Source organism: Lampetra planeri, chromosome 2 (genome assembly GCF_965212315.1).
Source record: "Lampetra planeri chromosome 2, kcLamPlan1.2.h2, whole genome shotgun sequence".
NCBI lineage: Eukaryota > Metazoa > Chordata > Hyperoartia > Petromyzontiformes > Petromyzontidae > Lampetra > Lampetra planeri.
This window is the reverse complement of record NC_136108.1, coordinates 32,400,862-32,418,298: the sequence shown is the minus strand read 5'-3', so window position 1 is coordinate 32,418,298 and position 17,437 is coordinate 32,400,862. Positions and strand designations below refer to the sequence as shown.

Genomic DNA, 17,437 nt, shown 5'->3' with positions numbered 1-17,437 from the left:
GGTTGAAGAGTCTTCCTACAAGTATTTAGATCCTAGTGGGATTTTCTTTCTACTCGGATGAGCATTGGACAAATGGAGTAGCACTTAATCTCAGGTTCAGAGCCCACAGCCCCAAGCCAAGAGCGGAAATTGGGCAGTGAGTTTTCTCTCCCCAGGACAACTTACCAACAATTTACATCCCACAAAATTGTACGCGTTTTACCCAACACGGGGGGATGATGACTACGGGCCGCCGCGCTGTCTGCTCGCAGCGTCACCAGGCGAGAGGTTCAGCGACAGCGAGTCTTCCACCCTGACCTCTGACCCCGCGGAGGGAGGGGTCGCGCCGGGGGCCGGAGGTCGCGGCCCCGGGGCCACCAACGGCTACGGGAGCCCCGCGCCGGCCTTCACGGCGTCAGCGCCGCACGCGCAGCGCGGGGTCGCCGCGGCCCCGAGCGGGGGTCGGGGTCCGGGTCGGGGCCCGGGGCTCACGGGGCACGGGGCCCCCCCCCCCCGAGGAGGAGGAGGAGGACGACGACGACGAGGCACCGCGCGGCCGGTTCAAGTTTTCCCGCGCGGCGCCACGGGAGGTGCGTGCTTCTGCCGCGCGCCGTCTGGTGTGCGAGCGAATGTGTATGTGGGAGCGGCGGTGCAGCGGTTAGCGCTACGCTGCGCTACGAACCCGGCGACCCGGGTTCGATTCGCGCTCACGGCTACCAACACCGGTGACGATGATCTGAACCGGTCCTGGGCCTCCCCTAGGTCGACTCAGCCTCAAATTAGTACCCGGTGAGGTGTGTCAACATCACCACTGGGGAGACCAAGGCGGCCGGGTGTGGTGCTGGCCACCTACCCCCTCGTGTGCCGTGCCGGCCTTCATAGGTGCTTGTTAACAGCACTTGCCCCGACAGCCTGCTAGAGGCTACACGGGGGATCTTTCCTCGCTCGGCTTGTCTCTCCTCTCCGACGCGGCAGCTTGGAGGAGCTCGGGGCTGCGTGCGACCGAGTGGCCCCCCGGGACCCGGCGGCGGCGGCGGCGGTGGCGGTGGCGTTCGCGAAGGTTCCTTTGTGGGGGGCCGGGCCGACGATGACGAGGACGATCACGACGACGGCGACGACGGGGAGAGGCTGGCGGAGAGCGATGGCGTCGACCAGGAGAGGCTCAAGGCCTTCAACGTGAGCACGGCCGCGCTGGCTTCGCCGCACGGTTCACTCCCCCCTACCCCCCCCCCACCCCTGCCCCCCGCCATGTGCAACCGACCCTCAAACTGACCCACAGACTGACCCTCACATTGACCGACAGACCGCCACACTCATCCTCACACAGATGCTTGATCCTCACATTGACCCTCGGGACTAACCCTCTTACTCTCAAGACTGACCCCCAAACTGACCCCCAGACTGACCCCCAGACTGACCCCCAGACTGACCCCCAGACTGACCCCTAGACTGACCCCCAGACTGACCCCCAGACTGACCCTCACACCGACCCCCAGACTGACCCCCAGACTGACCCCCAGACTGACCCCCACTGACTCTCAGACTGACCCCCAGACTGACCCCCAGACTGACCCCCACACCGACCCCCAGACTGACCCCCAGACTGACCCCCAGACTGACCTTTACCCTTGGACTGACCCTTGGATGGGCTTGAACACTGACCCTCGGATTGACCCTCACACTGACCATCACTCAAACAGACGTCCTTGTCCACCCTTGACAGCCCAGAGATGATGCAGCCACGGGCTGCTCGAGGTGATCTTGAACCACGGCGTGGAAACGGGTTCCCCGTGGTTGCCCACGCAGACAGATCCGGCACGAAATGAAGCGCAGATCGCGAGTTCCCGTCGACTCGCGTCGCACTCACGCACGTGCGCGTCTCGGTTCTCTCGTTCTCTCACTCGCTGCTGAGAGGGGACAATTCCGCTACCGTGTGGACGCGTAACTCCGTCACCCTCGGTGTGGCGTGTGACTGAGTGTTTGCACAAAAAGCCTCAGCTGCTGGAGCGGAGAGAGTGCGTGGAGGGGAGAGAGGGGAGAGGTAGGAGAGTGCGTGGAGGGGAATAGAGTGAGATGAGAGGGGAGAGGTAGGAGAGTGCGTGGAGGGGAGTGGAGTGAGATGAGAGGGGAGAGGTAGGAGAGTGCATGAAGTGGAGTGGAGTGGGATGAGAGGGGAGAGGTAGGAGAGTGCTTAGAGGGGAGTGGAGTGAGATGAGAGGGGAGAGGTAGGAGAGTGCGTGGAGGGGAGTGGAGTGAGATGAGTGGAGAGGTAGGAGAGTGCGTGGAGGGGAGTAGAGTGAGATGAGAGAGGAGAGGTAGGAGAGTGCGTGGAGGGGAGTAGAGTGAGATGAGAGAAAGACAAGAGTGAGTCTATCAATCTTGTCCATAAAACAAAAAAGGCCCCTTTTGTTTAACAAGTTAAATTATTTCCTTGACTGGTATTGATATAAATCTCAGCACAGAGCGTAGAAGTCACTGCCTTGGAGCTGCGTTGCAATATCTGTAATGTAGCAATTGGCACGTTGTCCTCGGGGAGAGTCGGGCCCAGTTGTCCCAAACCTTTTGAGTTCCTCTCACTGTCAAAGGTCATCGCGTGGCTCAGAGGTCAGAGCTCCAAGCTGACACCATAAAGATCCTGGGTTCGTCTTAGCCCCGGTCACAACAAGTAAAAGTTTCGCGCTTGATTTGGGCCTCATTGCATTTCCGACAATTTAAATTGACCATACTCTTTGGTTTTTTCGGGTAAAGTCACGTGGGTATAAAATAAAATGAATCACGACGTTTCGGGTGCAACACAAGCGTCCGTCATCAGCATGATGCTTTTCCACCTGGATTCCTGCAGCCACGAAAGCTTCAAATCAAGATTAAATTGACCAGTTCGACGGTAATGCGACGATCTCACTGCGCGATAAGAATGCCACTTGAAGATTTATTTAGTTTTTTGGGAGAGGCCCTTGGGACGACGGCGACGCTGACGGCGACGCTGACGCCGCTGCCGGTGCCGCGCAGATGTTCGTGCGGCTATTCGTGGACGAGAACCTGGACCGGATGGTGCCCATCTCGAAGCAGCCCAAGGAGAAGGTGCAGGCCATCATCGAGTCGTGCCACCGCCAGTTCCCCGAGTTCCAGGAGCGAGCCCGCAAGCGCATCCGCACATACCTCAAGTCCTGCCGGCGCACGCGCAAGCACGGCTCCGAGCAGGTGGGGGCGGCCGAAGAGGGCACGCGCCGCAAGTGCGCAGCCACCGTGAGTGCCGTGCGCGTCCGAACACCCACCCCACCCCCCCCCTACCCCCACCACCCACCTCTCACCCGGCCCACCAACCCCCGCGCCCCTAAACATTGCGAGACGCGGCCCGAGAGACACCCGCGGCGTGGGCCGCCGGCCGGCCGGCGCGCGTCCGAAGACGACGAAGATCCCCGGTGCGTAGCCTCGACGGGCTTTTGGGGCAGGTGCCGTGAGCGAGCTCGTTGACGCGCGCGGGGGCGCGTTGCGCTCGGTCGGCGCGCGTGCGCCTACGGTTAGCGAGCACGATCGCGCGCACATCGCCAGCACGCGCACCGCACGCATTTACACTGTCGGCACAAAGACGAAGATCCCTCGCGCAGCCTCGACAGACTGCTGGGGCAAGTGCTGTTAGCGAGCACCTATGAAGGCCGGCACGGAACATGAGGGTGTGGGTGGCCAGCACCACGCCCCACCGCCTTTGTCTCCCTAGTGGCGATATTTACACATTGCACCAGGCACTCATTTCAGGCCGAGTCGATCTAGGGGAGGCCCTGGACCAGTTCAGATAATCGTCACTGGTGCTGGCCGTGATTGAGAATCGAACCTGGATCGCCAGATTTGTAGCGCAACGCGCTAACCGCTACATTACCACTCCCCCCCCACACACACATTCATCACGTGCACACTAAACTATTTTATTTGCCAGGTAAAGCCCACTGAGCCATGAGCTCTTTTTCAGAGGCGACCTGGCCACCTGGCACCCTGGCTCATCGAAGTGGCTTCTATCATTCCTTCCCCCTCACCTCCGATTAGCGCGGTTGGCTACGCACGGTGCGAAAGAAGTTCAACACACACACACACATAGGATCATCATCACATGTGGGAATTTATAACAGCTGCCAAATAATATGAACGCGTGTTTTTTTTTTATGCGGAGGGAAAAACCCTGAGGAACTCGTAAAACGACGCACGAGGCCACCACGGGGACAGAAAACACGAAAATTCCAAACAGGCATCCTCAGGGTGCAGGTTCTAACCCGTGACCTCCTGCATACCCGGCAAGGGAGATAACATCTCGCCGCCGCAGCAGCACACACCTCGCACCCCTCCCCCCTTCCACGCCGCCCCCCCCCCCGCCCCACCCCACCCACACAGAAAAAACTTCCCTCACCAAAAACTTAGCGAGACACCAGCTGCCGCTACTCGCTTCATTTCGAAACTATTTTGTAGCTACCCATCGATGCGAAGCCCCCGCACCCCACCCCACGCAGCCTTGGGAGAGGTGCCCAGGGGCAGTCGCCCCACCCGCCCAGAGACAGTGGGGGGTGGCGAGGGGGGCACAGGGGTGCACGTGTGAGCGTCGCGATGACCCCGTGATTTTTTGCCGGCACCTGCAGTCCCGCCCGCCGCCGGCCCACCTCACGTCGGCGCTCGCCGAGACGATCCTGGCGGCAGCGTGCGAGAGTGAGAGCCGCAACGCGGCCAAGCGGATGCGCATCGAGAGCCAGCTGCAGGTACGGGCGCCGCTCCTCGTTCTCGTCCTCCTCGTCCTCCTCGGTGACGTCGTTTTTCCCAAGCTCCAGGTAAAAATAAAAATGACAAGGACGAAGAAGCAGAATCGTGCAACGCGGGGCCAAACGTTGAGCCGTTGGAGCAGCGTTGGCCCGGCGCTCTCCGTGCTTAGCGGGATGCTGATCTGTGTCTCCGCTTAACGATTACAACGTAGAGAACAAAATTTTTTGTAAATGTTGTGGTTTCACGCTTCAACACACCGGTGGGCTAAAGCAGTGAACTATTTGTCTTTTTTCAACGTGACACTTTTTTTTTGCTGATTGGCCGTGCCGGGTGGTGGAGGGTTACGACACTTTTATAAATAACGCGATCTAGACCCAAAAACGTTGATTATGAATAATATTGGTCGCGAAAGCCTCCCACGTGTTAAACTGTCGAGAACAAGGCTTCCGGTTGATAACTTGAGAGGCCAGTGCCAGTAAAAGGTACAGCACTGATCCACTGTGGGGAAGCCTCGCTAGCTGTGTATTCAGATGGATTCAAATTCACAATAAGTTTCATTGTCTTTTTAAACCAGTATTACCCAAGCAGTGTTTTGTTTTAAGCAAGCAAACTCTGGACCAGTTTCGACCTTCCGGGTCTCATCAGCCAGGTTGTTAAAATAATGCTGCTGGATTAATTACCGGATGTTTGTTTGGGAATAGCACTCCATAAAAACGATTTTCCCTTTCAAAAGTGCAGTTAAGTTTGCCTGCCTGTTCGGCTTGTTGGGTCTTCAGGTCTGTGCTCAGCAATGGTGATGTTAGGGGAAAAAAACAGCATCCTGGCCACAAATGACAATCGCGTTCACTTTGGTTCCGCACTTAATTTGGCTAAATTTCAACTCCGAGAATGAAAATATCCGTTTTGACCATCACGTGGTGAGCCTGTGTGGTGCTGCATTCTCCTCCGATGAGCACGGTTGGCTACGTACGGTGCGAATTAAGTTCATCACACGCACATGTGGTCCAGAGGTAGGTCACGCGAAGGGATCTCTCAGAGGTAGCTCTGTCATGTCCGCTTCCGTGGAGCGTTCTCCAACAACAACGCAAGGTGCTTGCGCCGCTCTGCGAAAAAAATCCAGCCAGCCGAATTCGTTTAACAAGCCCCGACTCTGCTGATGAGACCCAGCAGGTCGAAACCCGAAAGGATACCTTGTCGTGCGGCGCGACGCCAATGGAGCGACCGGCGCAAATTCGTGGTTAAAAATTACGACAGCAAATTTCGATTTAAAGCTTTCGTGACTGCAGGGATTCATCTTCTTGGTTCTTTCGGTAAAGTCACGTAGAATGGAAATAATAAAATAATAAAAATAAAACATAATAAAATAATTCTCACGACGTTTCGGCCACAACGCAAGCAGCCGTCCTCAGGTGGAGAGCAGGTCTGTCGAGTAGACAGAGTCTGAATGACTATTTAAGCTGGTGTTAAACTGACGCAGAGCGGCACAGAAGCTAACGGAGGCCGCCCCCCCCTCTCCCTCAGGACGAGGCGGCGGACATGCACTCCCAGCATGCCTTGCAACCGCTGGACGTTCTGCACGCGGCGGTGGCGGGGGGCGTCGGGGGCGGAGGAGGGGGCCACCCGCCGTTCCCGGCCGCCCCGTCTCCATCCCCGGCCACGTTCCTCCCGGACCCGAGCAGCCTGGTGAACGGGGCGGCGCGCTACGGCCGCCACGCCTACGCGGGGCTCCCACCCCCACACGTGTCCGCCCTGCCGCCCCCAAGCATCCCCAACGGTGAGGGTCCCCGTGCACCCCCACACATCCCCAATGGTGAGGGCCCCCACCCCCCACTGTCTCTACATTTGCCATTTATTTAGAGTTTAAAAGTGGAATTGAAGCTTGCGTGACTGCAAGGATTCATATATTATTTTATTTTTATTAATTTTAATTTTTTACCTACGTGACTTTACCGAAAAAACCTAAGAATATAGTTTAAAAGTGAATGTTTCATGGCCCCCCTAAGTTCTTGTATGCCCCCCCGACCGCCGACCCGCCCCTCCAACACTTAAAAGCAAGGCCACGCTACAGGTTTGCCCGCACCCCTGCTGCCACCCACAGGCCCCACCGACCTGAGCGTGAAGAGGCCGGTGAACGGAGACGCCGGGGTCCCGGAGGGGGGCTCCGCCGCCGGTGTGGCCAAGGGTCCCCACCCACCGCTGACCCCCGGCTCGGTGGGGTGCCCCACCTCGGGCTCCCTGCAGCAGCAGCAGCAGCAGCAGCTGAGCCCCGTGGAGGTGTCGGCCGTGAGGCAGCTCATCGCCGGGTACCGCGAGTCGGCCGCCTTCCTCCTGCGATCGGCCGACGAACTCGAGAACCTCATCCTCCAGCAGAACTGAGAGTGGAGGGAATCGCCGCCGAGGGTGGGGGTGGGCGGGAGGGGCAACCGGGCGGGGGGGGGGGGCAGGGTGGCTGCCCCTCCCGTGGGGACGGTGGGGGGCAGGGTCGCTGCCCCTCCCGTGGGGGCGGTGGGCACCGGCCGGCTACGTGGGCCGAACTTCTGGAGGCGATGCGAGCGTGTGGCGGCTGGTGGTTGGAGCTTGCGGTGGCGGCGAGCGGACATGGCACCTTTGACCTTTGCCCTTCGGGCGCCAAAACGTCTCGGGGAGGGGGGGGGGGTGTTGCCGCCTGTTCAGGTAGACAACGAAATCAAAAGGAAACCGCGACTGGTCGCGGCACGAAGAATATCTCACAGTACCGGGAGACGGGAGAACTGCACGCTAAATGCGTCGTCTTGAGCGGCGTGCTATTTGGCGCAAACCGACGACAACAAAAACCGCGACCGGGACTTGAAGACTCGCCCAGGACGGCTCTGTCAAAAAAAAAAGGAGGATCCTGGGAAATCCAGGACAGGTGGCATCGTTAGATCCCTAGGGGCACCAGTGGTGTTAGAGGGTTGGTTGGCATGGCAAACTGGTGCAGGGATTAAATGGGGGAGGGGTGGAAGGGAGGGGGGGGGGAAGGGAGGGGGTGCCCTCACCCCTGTCCAAATTCCCACGCCCCCTACCCCTTCTCTTCGGAGCCTACGGCTTGGGTCTCCTCCAGCCCGTGAGCCCTCCCTGGTTGCCGCTGCACCGCCCACGTCCACACGCTCGGCATTGACGCCCGGGGCTTAATTTCTCGTCGAACATTTTCCGTGTCGCTGGTAGACTGGATTAGGCACGTGTCTGTCAGTCACAGCCATAGCGAGAGGAATGAAGACTGATGGATGTGGTTTTCTGGGCACGGAAGTATTCTCTTAGGTCACCGACCCGCACGGACCCAGCTGATATTAAGCCCTGACTTCGCCACTCATGAGCACGCAGATCCCAAGCACGCACGCAGATCCCAAGCGCGCACGCATGCACACGTGCGCGCTTGCATGCCCACGCACGTGCACACAACCACGCACATACATACACGCATACACGCATACACAACAACCGCCAATAACCAAGCGGCTGTAATATCACCGCGGTGCTTGTGCCAGGCTCGGTGAACTTTTAGGGCACGTGACTGTATCGAAGGCTCGCTGGCAGGAAGTCACGGGACAGAACCAGGTGTTACGGGTTGACCCACTTGACTGGCAGACGCACTTGCCTGTGCTCCCTACTGTGCCAACTTGCTGTGTTGCAGCGGCCTGGTTGCTTCGCTCATTTCTGTGGGTGTCGCTCTCCGTCCCCGCCGCGGTTGCACGAGGTCATCATTTAAGGCTGAGTCAACACAGAGGATGGCCGGGACCGGTTTAGATAATCGTGACTCATGTTGGCCATGGTTGCCGGGTTTGTAACGCAGTGCACCGACCACTGCACCACCATTCCGCACCTCCGATTAGCGCGGTTGGCTTCGCACGGTGCGATAAAAGTTCAACATACAGACATTCCATCCACACTTTCGCGCGCAACATTCAAGGCACCCACCCCACAACTCCAAGGGCGCTTCACACAACCGATAAGGTGCCCCCCCCCCCCTCCATGCCCACCCATTCCCTGAGCCTCCACGGCGCGATGATGCGGATTGCGGGAAACAGAGCAGTGGACCGACGAGATGGCGAATCGAGCGCGGCGCTCATCTCTGCGGAATCGTGCCGAGGCTTCTCGGACAACTTCCTCTCCGCTCGCCACCGACCTCCTCCTCGCGACAGCTTGGAAGGCGCCGTCGGCCGTGCAGAAGCCACAAACCCCGAGGCCTCTCCGCACCCCCCCCCCCCCCACCCCGGCGCGGCACGGCGATCCGTGACCTCGTTCCCGCGACGCGGATGGAGGCACAGGGGAAGAGACTCCTGCCAGCGCCACTGCTTTCGTCTTTGCACGAGGACCCCGGGGCCTCCCCGGAGGGACACTGGTCGCGGGAGACACCGGCTCGCGGGAGACACCGGGTCGCAGGAGACACCGGGTCGCGGGAGACACCGGGTCGTGGGAGACACCGGGTCGCGGGAGACACCGGGTCGCGGGAGACACCGGGTCGTGGGAGACACCGGGTCGCGGGAGACACCGGGTCGCGGGAGACACCGGGTCGCGGGAGACACCGGGTCGTGGGAGACACCGGGTCGCGGGAGACACCGGGTCGCGGGAGACACCGGGTCGCGGGAGACACCGGGTCGCGGGAGACACCGGGTCGCGGGAGACACCGGGTCGCGGGAGACACCGGGTCACGGGAGGGACACGGCTCACGGGACCGCACTCCCCTTTTGTCGGCACGACGGGAACCAAAACTGTGCCGGGCGGCCCACCTGCAGGCTCCGAACCCGCGCATGACGGTGCGACCCACCGCGTTGGCGCGACAGCGACGGCTCCTGCCGCCTCGGCAGGAGCCGCGGGAGGAAAGGTGGACCCCCCCCCGCCCTCCCGCCTCCTCCTTCACGGCTCGCGGATTACGCACTCGAGCCGTTTTGAAGTTCGGAAAACGTGAAATACGAAGTCGCAACAAAGAACCAGAGACTTGTTGCTTAAAATAACCTCCGTCCGCCCCCCCCCCCCCCACGAACATGGAGCCTCGGGCTTGGCTCTCCGTGCCAAGTGACCATAGCGGCAAAATAACGGAGGTCGACGAAAAATAAAAGTGGAAAGCGATGAACGATTTGTGAACCCGGATTCACGACAAAAGACCGTAAGCGGCGAAAATTACCGGCGGGGCAGGGGGGGGGCAGGGGGGGGAAGGGGGGGGGCATGGGGGGGGGCGCTCGTGCGATCAAAAACGAAACGACTTCGTGAAGATTTCGGAAACACGCCGCGGTCGGTTGGCACGACGGCCGCGGACAGATTCCCGCTTGAACCCTGGTGCCAACTGGGAAGCCGTTTCTCTCTGCGCATGACTGCGCTGCGGTGGCTTTTTGTAGTTGTTGTTGTTTTAAATCAAATTTTGGAGAAAGTAAAAAAAAAATACGAAACGGCTAAAATTGAAAATTCCACCGTTGTTGCTCAAGAGATTGGGCGTACTCATTCATTCGGGTTGCCACCTCCGAAAACCCCGGGACGTGTCATTGGGAAGATGGACATCTCACAATACCGGAGGAGGGCAGATCGTGTTCATGTATTGTCCCGAGTGGCGAATGGTCACGCAACTGACAAAACCCAGGTACGCTTAAGTGAGAGATTACACGTTTCCCTGGACAGCTGCCTCCAAACGAGGATGACCCTGGGGGAGAAAAAAAAAACCAGGACAGGTGGCAACCCTAACAGTGATCAAGTCACGTGGCTCACCGCTGCACCCAAACCCACCTCGACTCATGTGGGGCGAAGCGACCGTCTCCCAAGATTTCCCCAGGGCTTCGTGGTGGAGATTGTGAGTCCGCTTTCAGACGTCGCTGGGGTCGCGTAGGCGCGAGACGGTCACCTGATGCCGCAGCACTCAGCCGAGTCATCTCATTACTCCTCGAGTCCGCTTTCGAAAGGCCGTAGCGCAGCGAAATTGAAGCGCTGCAAGCCACTTTTGGGTAAAACCGTCGGTGCTTCCCCCCACTCCCCGTCAGTAGACCGCAGAGCCGAGGAGAACTGCGATCGACTCCCAGGAACGATGCCAAATCGAAAACGAACGCCAAGTCCGAGGGAGCGATCCTCGCGTGCTGAGCGGGCACCGCAGCCGTGGCGGTGCGGAGACACGGGGGGGGGGGGGGGGGGGGTGGCGATGGCTCCCAGCGTCCCGAGCAGGCGCCCGCGCGGGGAACACCGCGCCGAAACACGACAACGCGTGGAAGGGAGGATGAGCGCTCTTGCTTGCGGCTCACCAAAGCGCGGAGGACTCACTCGGGGGGAGCTTCGACCGCGAGCGCCCGGCTTCGGATGTCACCGCGACTGCCACCGCGACACCGGGAGGCGAGCGACGCGGCACGACGGCACCTGCAGACGGTGCTTGTGGGCTGTGGACACGGCTCAGTGGCGGTGGCGGTGGGAGCACAGGCTTCTCAGAGGGTGTCCCACGCGTGTGCTGTCGCTGCCTGCATGTGATGCACACTCGCAGACCCACCCTCCTACCGCCCCAACTCTCCACCATGGGGCTTCGCTCATCTACCCACTGCTTTCTCGCTCACCATACTCGCCTACCCGCTGCTGGCCCGCCACACTCACCACAATCCACCCACCACTCTCGCTCACCTTCGGACACACCCCCACCGCTCACCCACGTCTACGTACTTTACTCACTCGGCACACCTGGGGCATCCATCGCCACCCTCGGCCACTCGCCACCCTCGGCCACTCGCCACATTCGGCCACTCGCCATTCTCAATCGTCGAATCGCTCCACTAACCCCATTCCCGCCACGGCCACCACACTCAGCCAACCGTAGTAGGGTCAGCCTGCCATCGCTGCACGCTGCCACGGGCTCTGCCCCACGCACGTCTCAGGTTCAAGCGAGCCGGCAGCAGCGTCTGCCTGGCTCTCATCCACACACAGTCACTCCCTCCCCACCACGTTCCTTGCAAACGGATTGGTTTTTTTTTAAACTTTACTTTCGGTGTCACCCAGCGGCTTTTAACAGCTTCCCTTCTGTAAAGTGCGCGAGCATTTCCTCTTTCGTGTTCTTTTTTTTTCTGATAATATTTGAGCAGCTTTTCTCCGGGCCCGTGTCAACGCCCAACGAGCCCGCGGTCTTGCGAACCTGTGGGCACGATGTTTGTCCTCATTTCACCCAGACGGCGGTGGGCGACCGTTCACGCCGTGAAACCGTGGCCACTTAAAAAAAAGTCACCTCTCTCGGCGTGCCACCACATTTTGCTATCTGTCCAGGAAATGCCTGCATTTGGATTGTTTTAAAAAAAAAATTTCTCCACGTCCCAAACGCCGGCGCTGCCAAAATGAGCACGGGAGATTGGTGCCAGCCGGGACTGCCAGCACCACTGGCACCATCATCGCGACCCGTACCAGCTCAGTACACACACGTGACCGGGGACTGGCACCATCGCGACATATACCACTAGCGGCTCCACCACCGAGGGCAGCAGCCTAGTACCAACAACACTGATCAGCACTGGTAGACCGACACCAAACACCACCACCAACGCCTTCCTCACCACAGCACCGTCATCCGTCAGCACTCGTACCAACACTTAGATATGCCACCACCGACATCATCTTCAGCACCAGCTCGCAACTACAAACACTCGCAAAGCACCATCGTCGCGACCGGCACCTTCACCAGCAAGTTCCTCCACCGACAGTGGCACCTCTACCATCACCACCAGCACAGATACCACCGCCATCACAACCACCGCTCCTTTGATTTCATCGAATCTTGGCCACTCAGATGTTTTGCTGCAGTGAACACTGTAATGCCTTTAAAGGGACATTTTACTGCTTTTTAGATTTTAGGTTTTCCGCAGCCTTGATTGCAATTTATTTTAAAACTTTATCTGGGTATGCCACCACACAAGTGGTCATTCCCGAGTAAAGTAAAAAAAAAGAGAATTTTATTTTTTATTTTATCTTAAGATTGTTTAAGAGTTTGCGATATCCAAAAATGTGCAATAGCAAAGGCATGCCTGGCGAGCGGTGTGTTCGCTTCAAGTAACTGTATTCTTACAAAGATAATATATGTTGAATTTGCACATTTCTGCAGAATGCAATTCCTCTGTGTTGTGTTGACAGCACGATGCATTTATTTATGTAAAAAAAAAAACGCTTGATAATTACAACTCATGTTGAACTTCTTTCGCACCGTACGTAGCCACCCGTGCTAATCGGAGGTGCGGGGGAAGGACAACAAACTAAAACGCAAAATAAATGAGTTTTCGATCTAGATTTAAATGTGCATAGCTCCCAGCGGCTTTCCAACTCGCGTGTCAACAGCGCGTTGCTCAACAAGGGGGTGGGGGGTGGGGGGAAATGTCAAGTGAAATCTCAAAGAAAATTTGACGGCAAACCTCGACTTCTCCGCCGATGGAAAACCATTCGGTGTGTGCGCGTGTGTGTGTGCGCGCTGTCCACCACGACAGGCAAACACCAGCCGGCGGAATTATAGCGCCGCTCACAAACAACAACAAAAAACGAGAGAGTGCGCGCGTCACGACAATTCCTGGGGGGACAACAGCTGCGGCCGCTTGTGTACGGCAGAACCAAAAACAAAGGGCTCAAAACAAAAAAACACAAACCCGCACAACACCACAAACCCACGCACACCACAAACCCACCCACACCACAAATCCAAGCAGACAAACCCACACACACCACAAACCCACGCACACCACAAACCCACGCACACCACAAACCCACGCAACACCACAAACCCACGCACACCACAAACCCACGCACACCACAAACCCACGCACACCACAAACCCACGCACACCACAAACCCACACGCACACAAACCCACGCACACCACAAACCCACGCACACACAAACCCACGCACACCACAAACCCACACGCACACAAACCCACGCACACCACAAACCCACGCACACACAAACCCACGCACACCACAAACCCACGCGCACCACAAACCCACGCGCACCACAAACCCACGCACACCACAAACCCACGCACACCACAAACCCACGCAACACCACAAACCCACGCGCACCACAAACCCACGCACACCACAAACCCACGCACACCACAAACCCACGCAGACAAACCCACGCAGACAAACCCACACACACCAAAAACCCACGCACACCAAAAACCCACGCACACCACAAACCCACGCACACCACAAACCCACGCACACCACAAACCCACACACACCACAAACCCACGCACACCACAAACCCACGCAGACAAACCCACGCACACCACAAACCCACGCAGACAAACCCACGCACACCAAAAACCCACGCACACCACAAACCCACGCACACCACAAACCCACGCACACCACAAACCCACGCACACCACAAACCCACGCACACCACAAACCCACGCACACCACAAACCCACGCACACCACAAACCCACGCACACCACAAACTCACACGCAACACCACAAACCCACGCACACCACAAACCCACGCACACCACAAACCCACGCACACCACAAACCCACGCACACCACAAACCCACGCACACACAAACCCACGCACACCACAAACCCACGCACACCACAAACCCACACACACCACAAACCCACGCACACCACAAACCCACACGCAACACCACAAACCCACGCGCACACGTACAGCGGCTTGGGATCGTGTTCGGTGTAACCGTTTGGTCACGCGTCATCGTCATCACGGCACTGTGAACAGAAAGGTGGAACTTAAAAGGCCCCGGGTTGCCCCCCCCCCCCTTTTCCCCCGGACCTCCGCGTGACATCGCCAGCATGTCCCTTACCCCGGACACGACGGAGATAATGGACTCGCATTAAAAGAACCACCGACCCAGACCCTTCCCCAGTAACTGAATGTGCCCGCTTCTAGGGGGGCACGTCCCCCGCTTCATAAGAGATGGGTTGTTCCTTCTGATAATCCAAGGGACGAAAAAAAGTGTTTAGAAGCATCCGAGAGAGGAGAGGGGGGGGCTCTGTTGTAACCGTTAACCTAACAAAACATATCACTGTTTGAGGGACGGTGGGGTGTAACTGCTGTTATGGCCGTGTCGTGGGGTGGGGGGGGGTATTCCACCGTGCCCCCCCCCCACCCTCCCTGCAGTTTGCACAGTGTCGGTTTTGCCTGTGATTTGCTCCTTGTGATGTTGTTAAAAAAAAGAGACCTCAAAAAAGTCTGAAGATGTCCATATCATACACACCGTGGCTGAACGGCGCCAATAAAGGAAAAACCCCGCGTGGTCAAAACCCGGTGTTCGTTGTTGCTCGAATCACAATCTACATTTAAAACACATTCCTGCGGAGGGAGCTGGTAGGAACGTTGGGTTGCTCGGTCAATGGCCAGGGTCAACGGCGGCGTGGTGTATTCCGCAAATATGCCCGACTGTGAGGGCGGGCACAAGCCGGCGTGAGTAGGTTAAACGTTGCATTTTATAAGGGCACCACAGGGTGACCAGCCCCTCCCCACCCAGCCCCTCCCCTCGCCACCCAGCCCCTCCCTCCTTACCCAGCCCCTCCCTGCACGACGGACGAGCACAATAATCCCCTGTGGGCTGGTGGAACCAGTGGGTTCCTACCAGTAAAAGTGTTTTATTTTAAGGTAAAGGTGCACATGTGGTGCGGCAATCGGTCCAGGTGGAGGCCCGAATACTTCGATTTGTCTCGCATGGTCATACCCAGGCTATTCTCTCTATCGCGGCTACGCCTTGCCTAATCACATCATCGGTACGCGCACGGTCTCGAACATTTAACGGGGTCTCGGGGCGCTCCGAATTAAATACGTGTTTGCGTTCTTTTACGCTGTTGTTGAAAACATCTCATGGTGATCGTCAAGAGGGCCCAACTCATAGCTGCTGCCGCACACGGAGAGGGGGGGGGGGCAAGGCACCCCCTGCCCCCACGCTCGTTAGGGTACTGGGTGCAGCCCTGCAATTTCCTGCTGAGACCACTGCTGGTGGAAGAGCCTACTCCAGAGCGAGATCTGGAGAGATCACCCCTCCCCCGCTACGGGGTTAGTTTGGCCTACTCTTCCACTTGTAAGAGGTGGGAGAACCCAGAATGTAGCTTTTTCAATCCTTTATATTAAGTTCGCTTGCTTGCTTACGACCGTGCAAATCTTTCGGTCGTTTTTGAACCCACTTCCCGTGATCCAATCGAGCTGACATTTTGCACACAGACTCGTTGTGCGTGACAATTAATTTTCGTGAAAACATTTTCCAAAATTTTACACTGTTTAGGGAATTTTTTTTAAATACTTAATTACCAATTGCTTAATGCTGGCAGACAATCATCTGACCCATAGGTGATAGCCATCTCAAGCCAGAGGACGAGAGGACTCTAGCCGCCACGCATATAAAGGATTTAGAGTGAAAAACTTTGTTTTTACGGGTTAATTTTTTCCCCTGCTGTTCGCGGCACATGGCATGAAGGCAACCAAGCAAACATCTAATGGCACCAAGTAGCGCAGGGGGTCACCACCCCCCCCGCCCCCTTTAGGATTCGTGAAAAAAAAAATTAAAATGATGAGCGAGTCAAATAGCATCTCTGAAATTGAAACTCTTAACAAAAGGATGCACGTATAACAGTACATGAATCTCTCTTATCATCTCGCTACAGCTCTATTGTGTCTTACACTTCTTATCGCACTCCAGGCTCCACCACCTCTCGTCTACATCCTCAATCATCTCACGAGGATTTTATACTGGTAGGAGGGGAGGGGCTAGGTGGGGAGGGTGGGGCTGGGTCACCCCGTGGTGCCCTTATACACCTCAACGTTTAACCTACCCACGCCGGCTTGTGCCCGCCCACAGTCGGCCATATTTGTGGAATACACCACGCCGCCGTTGACCCTGGCCATTGACCGAGCAACCCAACGTTCCTACCAGCTCCCTCCGCAGGAATGTGTTACAATGGGAGGAGGGGGTGGGGGTGGTTAGGGAGAGAAGGAGGGACACACAAGTTCTAGAGGGGCCCCCCAGTTTGACCGTCACCATCACCCGTGGTTCGTGGGGCACACACGTGACACACACGTGGCTCAAGACATGAGCAGGAGGGACACGCGAAGAGCAAGGGCACTGGGACCAGACGCTTTAATATATATACTGCACTGCTTTTGTTTCCTTTAAACAGTAAATGTGCAACACAGATATCATGAGGTGAACAGACGTCTACTTGTAGAATATACAGATACATTTTTAATTCCTATTACATCGTAACAGTTACTTGGTAATTTGTTTCCATATATTTTTTTTCTTAAAACATAAAACTCTTGGGCAAATAAAAAAAAAGCAAATCGTGCAAGCAAGCTTTAAAATATATGTTCTCTACACGCAGCGTTTTTAAGAGGCAAGTGCAATCACATTGGGTCTCCCACCAGACCAACAATTGTACACAATAAGAGTTATCCACAACAACACATTTTCCAATCCCAGCCCCTGAATTCCAGGCTGCCCCAACAGCGCCGGGCGGATGGACACACACACACACGCCACTCACAGCGGGGCCAGGCCCGGGCTGCCCCCCACACAGCGCCACTCACAGCGGGGTCAGGCAAGGGCCACCCCCCCACACAGCGCCACTCACAGCGGGGTCAGGCAAGGGCCACCCCCCCACACAGCGCCACTCACAGCGGGGCCAGGCAAGGGCTGCCCCCCACACAGCGCCACTCACAGCGGGGCCAGGCAAGGGCTGCCCCCCACACTGCGCCACTCACAGCGGGGCC

At 57.5% G+C, this 17,437-nt stretch overlaps 1 protein-coding gene across 1 annotated transcript; it reads left to right on the top strand.

Annotated features, from left to right (window-relative positions):
- Positions 1-296: 296 nt before the first annotated feature.
- LOC144724343 (nucleolar protein 4-like) lies at positions 297-7,111 on the top strand (the record flags this gene model as incomplete). Its single annotated transcript, XM_078603397.1, has 6 exons — positions 297-569; positions 955-1,155; positions 2,989-3,225; positions 4,605-4,721; positions 6,244-6,496; positions 6,821-7,111. Coding segments are annotated over 6 exons (1,359 nt in total), but the record flags the coding sequence as incomplete, so codon positions are not given.
- Positions 7,112-17,437: the final 10,326 nt, after the last annotated feature.